At 46.9% G+C, this 5,880-nt stretch overlaps 1 protein-coding gene across 1 annotated transcript in view; it reads left to right on the top strand.

Annotated features, from left to right (window-relative positions):
- Window positions 1-5,880, top strand: part of DGKH (diacylglycerol kinase eta) — a 105,959-nt gene that overhangs the window by 82,041 nt on the left and 18,038 nt on the right. The window contains 3 exon segments of the mRNA XM_029283156.1: window positions 832-942; window positions 1,851-1,947; window positions 4,989-5,096. Coding sequence (XP_029138989.1) covers window positions 832-942; window positions 1,851-1,947; window positions 4,989-5,096 — 316 coding nt within the window.

Here is a 5,880-nt window from a genome sequence, read left to right on the forward strand (position 1 = left end):
TTCTCCTGGGTTCCCCTGGATTCTCCTGAGTTCTCCTGGGTTCTCCTGGGTTCTCCTGAGTTCACCTGGGTTCTCCTGAGTTCTCCTGGGTTCTCCTGATTTCTCTTCTGTTTTTCTGGGTTCTTCTAAATTTCCTTGGGTTCTCCTGAGTTCACCTGGTTTCTCCTGAGTTCTCCTGGGTTCTCCTGAATTTTCTTGGGTTCTCCTGGGTTCTCCTGATTTCACCTGGGTTCTCCTGAGTTCTCCTTGGTTCATGTGGGTTCTCCTGAGTTCTCCTGGGTTCCCCTGACTTCTCTTGTGTTCTCCTGGGTTCTTCCAAGTTCCCTTGGGTTCTCCTGGGTTTTGAGTTCTCCTGGGTTCTCCTGGGTTCTCCTGGGTTCTCCTGGATTCTCCTGAGTTCTCCTGGGTTCTCCTGGGTTCTCCTGAGTTCTCCTGGGTTCTCCTGAGTTCTCCTGGGTTCTCCTGGATTCTCCTGAGTTCTCTTGGGTTCTCTTGGGTTCTCCTGGGTTCTCCTAAGTTCCCTTGGATTCTCCTGGGTTCTCCTGAGTTCTCCTGGGTTCACCTGGGTTCTAGATGTAAGAAAATGCAAATGGCTGCCATGTGAGGGCCTCTGTGCAAGCCAAACTACTTTCTTCCCCTTTGAATCTGGATTGATAGCCAATCCTAAGATCCTTCCATACTCAGCCCACTATGATGGCCCCTCTCAGATAGGATAACAGTGGTGGCTTTGGGGCGCTCTAAGAGGGAAGCGAGAACTGCGCTGTTGTTTGTATACCTGTGCATGCGTCCTCTGTGCGCTATTACCAACAGTGGTTGTGCATTTGTGTACAGGGAAGGCTATTCAGAGAAGTGCGTCATGAACAATTATTTTGGCATCGGATTAGATGCGAAGATTTCATTAGAGTTTAACAATAAACGGGAAGTGCATCCTGAGAAATGCAGGTGAGCCACTGTGAAGATTCGAACTAGTCCTTGCCTATACATTTGTAGGACATTCCTTTAGTGCAGTGGTTCTCAACCTGTGGGTCGGGACCCCATTGCGGTCGATCGGCCATTTCACGGGGGTCGCCAAGCAAGGCTGTCTGCCATTTTTTTGTCCGCCATTTTTTTGTCCGCCATTTTTTTCCCCTTTTCCGGCGGGTGCCTTACCTCCCTTGGGCTGGGCCAGCTGGTGGTCAGCCTGCTCCGTCTCTGCCGCTTGCCAGCTACGCCTCGGCCGGCGCAGGGGGCGGAACCACGCATGTGCGGCGCTCCCGGGCAGGGAAAGTCCTCGACTTACGACCGGTTGGGTAGTCCTCGACTTACGACCGGTTTAATCCTCGACTTACGACCGGTTGGGGTCGCGGCATTAAAAAGGTTGAGAACCACTGCTTTAGTGACTGTTCAAAGTTCCAACAGCCACTGGGGAAAAAAGTGACTTCTGACTGTATTCACACTTAATGACTGTTGCAGCATCTCCGTGGTCACGTGATCAAAATTGGGATGCTTAGCCATTGGTTCACATTTACGACGGTCGCACCGTCCCAGCGTCACCACTGGAGAGAGGGAAGATTCACTGAAGATCTATTTTTTTGAAAGAGACAGAAATAAATAAGGGGATTAATAAATGTGATGATCTTTTGTGACCTTCTGACCAGCAAAGTCAATGAGGTGGCCAAAGAAGATCGTAAAATGGGGGGCAAAGCTCACTTAACAACAGAAGTTTTAGGCTCAATTGCAGTCGTAAATCGAGGACTATCTGTATCCCTGTGTTTTCCCTTAACATCCAAGCAGGGATTTTGATGTCTTACCGAATGCGTCTGATGGGTTAATCCCGTGCCGTTGCGTGATCACTCTGCTTTTCCTTTTAGAAGTAGGACGAAGAACATGATGTGGTACGGAGTGCTCGGTACTAAAGAATTGTTACAACGGACTTACAAAAACCTGGAGCAGAAAGTTCAACTCGAGGTAAGGCTTAAACCTCACGACACCCTGTTGTCTAGTTTCCCTCGAGGCAAGATGAATCTGCTTTGTGATATTTTGGGTGGATTTTGGCTGTAAAGCTGGACGTTATCTAGTGGCCGTTGCTCTCTGGGATGATGAATTAAATAATAATAATAATAATAATAATAATAATAATAATAATAATAATAATAATAATAATAATAATAATAATAATAATAATAATAATAATAATAATAATAATAGTAAAGTTGGAAGGGATCTTGGAGGTCATCTAGTCCAACCCCCTGCTCAGGCAGGAAACCCTATACCATTTCAGACAAATGGCTGTCCAGTCTCTTCTTGAAAACTTCCAGTGTTGGAGCATTCACCGCTTCTGGAGGCAGGTTGTTCCACTGGTGAATTGTTCTCACTGTCAGGAAGTTTCTCCTTAGTTCTAGGTTGCTTCTCTCCTTGATTAGTTTCTCCATCCGTTGCTTCTTGTCCTGCCTTCAGGCGCTTTGGAGAATAGCTTGACTCCCTCTTCTTTGGGGCAGCCCCTGAGATATTGGAAGACTACTATCATGTCCCCCCTTGTCCTTCTCTTCATTAAACTAGACATACCCAATTCCAGCAGCCGTTCCTTATAATATGCTTTAGCCTCCAGTCCCCTAATCATCTTTGTTGCTCTTCTCTGCCCTCTTTCGAGAGTCTCAGCATCTTTTTTGCATCGCGCAAGTAGACAAAAAGTCTGGCTGGGTATTACAATTAAACCACATTTATTTATTTCTGCCATTTTGTGCTGCCCCTCTCACTCACACACGCATGTAACTGTGGCTTAGTGAGTTTATTAATGTCCCCCTTCACCAAAATCTAAATCCCTATCTCAATCAAGTCCAGCCACGAGCAGATCACAAGGCGCTTAGTCCACCAGGCACTTGAAAGCTGCTCAAACAAAATAACTCCACCGGACAAACTCAAATCCACCAGGCAAAACTTAAATCCACACACAAGATTGGGCAAGAAAAGTTCAGAGTCTCCAAGGCACAATTCCAAACACGATGTCAGTCCAGAGTGAAGCAGGAATCACGACGATCAAACACACCACTAGAAAACCAACACATGTTTCCCAGCAGCACCCCCATCTGTCCGCTGTGATAAATAGCCAGCTTTCTGGTGCAGCCCATTGAGATGGGCAGGGCCCTCTCCTCTCGAGTAGTCTGGCTGACCTTCTCTGTTCCTGCCTTTTCTCTGCCCTACGTGTTCTCGGATCAGGTGCAGAAGGCAGTTCTTCCTCCTCTTTGCTGGCCGTCGGCCACTGCAGATGTTCCCCAGCTGAGGCCTCTGCCAAATCCCTTCTGGATGGCTGTTCAGAGCCTTCAATCAACTCAGTTCCTGACATGCCAGGAATTGGTGCATCCTCCTCTGAGCTGACATCTGAGGAGGAATCTGGATAGTCGCCCGAGGGAGATATCACACATTTATCTACCATCTTGATCCACGTGATGTGATGGAAGGTGGACGTGGTGGACTTGGGGAAGGTGGACTTGGGGAAGCGGTGGATGGAGTGTTGGCAGCACAGAGCTTCCCCAAATATCCAGGGGAAATCCCAAATTAAGAGACTGCACAGTCCTGAACTTTGGGACTACTGGCTACACCACACCAGAGACACTCTTCTGCAGAAAAGACTCTCTTGCTTTAGGACCAGAGATCCATGGTGTGTCTTCAGAAGCCTGGAAGGAATTGATTTTATCCCACAGTGCCTGAACAGATCTAAAACCTTGGTCAAGAAGCCCTGTTCCATTTTTATGGATCCCTCTACTCAACAGTCTCTTCCATATTCTATCGTATCTGCAGTCTAGAGACCATTTTCAAAGACAGTCTAAGGCAGGGGTAGTCAACCTTGGCTCTTTTATGACTCGTGGACTTCAATTCCCAGAATTCCTGAGCCAGCTTAGCTGGCTCAGGAATTCTGGGAGTTGAAGTCCACGAGTCATAAAAGAGCCAAGGTTGACTACCCCTGGTCTAAGGTCAAGCACAATACAGTACTGTCACTCAACGTCAGCCCCTCTCCATCTAAAGCTGCCTCATTTTGCTCATATCGGTTTATTTGTCATAAGGATAGAATTCGGAACCAAATTTGGAAGCAGATGTTGGTTGAAGGTCTTGTTGTAGTCTCTGGCTTGTCTCCGTAGAAAGCTAGAAGGTATTTTCGTATACTGAAGAAGTGTTCTGGCCATTGTATAATGAAAGACTGTAAGCCGAAGTCCATGTATGAAACATGCAGAGAACATCCTGGCTAAGCAAGGAAGCTAGATAGGTTAGCAATAGCAACAACACTTATATACCATTTCATAGTGCTATATAGCCCCCTCTAAATGGTTTACAGAGTCAGCCTCTTGCCCTCAACAGTCTGGGTCCTCATTTTACGGACTTGGGAAGGATGGAAGGCTGAGTCAACCTTGGGCTGGTCAGGATCGAACTCCTGACTGTGGGCAGAGTGCAGAATTGCATTCCAACCACTGTGCCACCAAGGAAAGAAGGAAGGAAGGAAGGAAGGAAGGAAGGAAGGAAGGAAGGGAGGGAGGGAGGGAGGGAGGGAGGGAGAGGAGAGGAGAGGAGAGGAGAGAGGGAGGGAGGGAGGAAAGAAGGAAGGAAGGAGGGAAGGAAGGAAGGAAGAGAGGGAGGGGAGAGGGAGGGAGGAAAGAAGGAAGGAAGGAAGGAAGAGAGGGAGGGAGGGAGGGAGGAAGGATAGCAATAGCACTTGGACATATACCACTCCACAGTGCTTTATAGCCCCCTTTAAATGGTTTAAGAGTCAGCCTGTTGCCCTCAACAATCTGGGTCCACATTTTACCGACCTGGGAAGGATGGAAGGCTGAGTCAACCTTGATCCGATCAGGATCGAACTCTTGGCAGTAGGCAGAGTCAGCCTGCAATACCGCATTCTCACCACTGTGTCACCACCGCGCCTATAAGTTACCTTTCAAGTCTAACCGATACCTGTGATTAATGGACACCCCAGTATATTTTTGTGGTTATTTATACGGTATTTTATACCTTTGCAGTGCGATGGACAATATATCCCTCTTCCAAGCCTTCAAGGCATAGCTGTTTTGAACATCCCAAGCTATGCTGGTGGAACAAATTTCTGGGGTGGAACGAAAGAAGATGACGTAAGTAATAACGGCCTTGGTCTTCGGGTTATTTGCTTGCCAGGTCTTGTAAGCCAGCTGTCGATTTTCTACACAAAGTTTGCATCAAAATGGAAAATGCTGTATGTTAAGAGGTTTTTTGGTTTTTGGTTTCAAATGCTCCATGTCTGTTTTCCAAGACTTGTTGAAATCAACGTGGTATCAACCCCGTTGTCACTTGGCCTCAAGGAATATCAGTGGTATTTCCCAAACTGCTCAAAATGATGGATGAAGGAAATAAAATGGTTAGCTAATTATGTCTGCTGCTTAGAGGTTATGATGCTAATTGGCAGAGGTTGGTTCTTCATGGGAAGATATTCATCCAGCTGAACCTTTAAGCGAGCTGATTGAGGTGGTCCCTCGGATGGTGCTGGAGAACTTCAGAACGGTGGTCCTGGAGGACCATCCATCCATTCTGAGGCTACCTTAATAGGGTGGCTCAAGATACCATGGTCTTTGTAGTGAATTATGGAGTCATCAGAAGTTCCCTACTTTGGGTAATGAGACGTCTTCAAGAAAACAAGCAAGCTCAGAGAGCACCAATGACCCCACAGTTGTCGTCGTCTTCTTCTTCTTCTTCTTCTTCTTCTTCTTCTTCTTCTTCTTCTTCTTCTTCTTCTTCTTCTTCTTCTTCTTCTTCTTCTTCTTCTTCTTCTTCTTCTTCTTCTTCTTCTTCTTCTTCTTCTTCTTCTTCTTCTTCTTCTTCTTCTTCTTCCTCTTCCTCTTCCTCTTCTTCCTCTTCTTCCTCCTCCTCCTCCTCCTCCTC

Source organism: Protobothrops mucrosquamatus, unplaced genomic scaffold (assembly GCF_001527695.2).
Source record: "Protobothrops mucrosquamatus isolate PMUCROS unplaced genomic scaffold, P.Mucros_1.0 scaffold28, whole genome shotgun sequence".
In the NCBI taxonomy this organism is placed as follows: Eukaryota; Metazoa; Chordata; class Lepidosauria; order Squamata; family Viperidae; genus Protobothrops; species Protobothrops mucrosquamatus.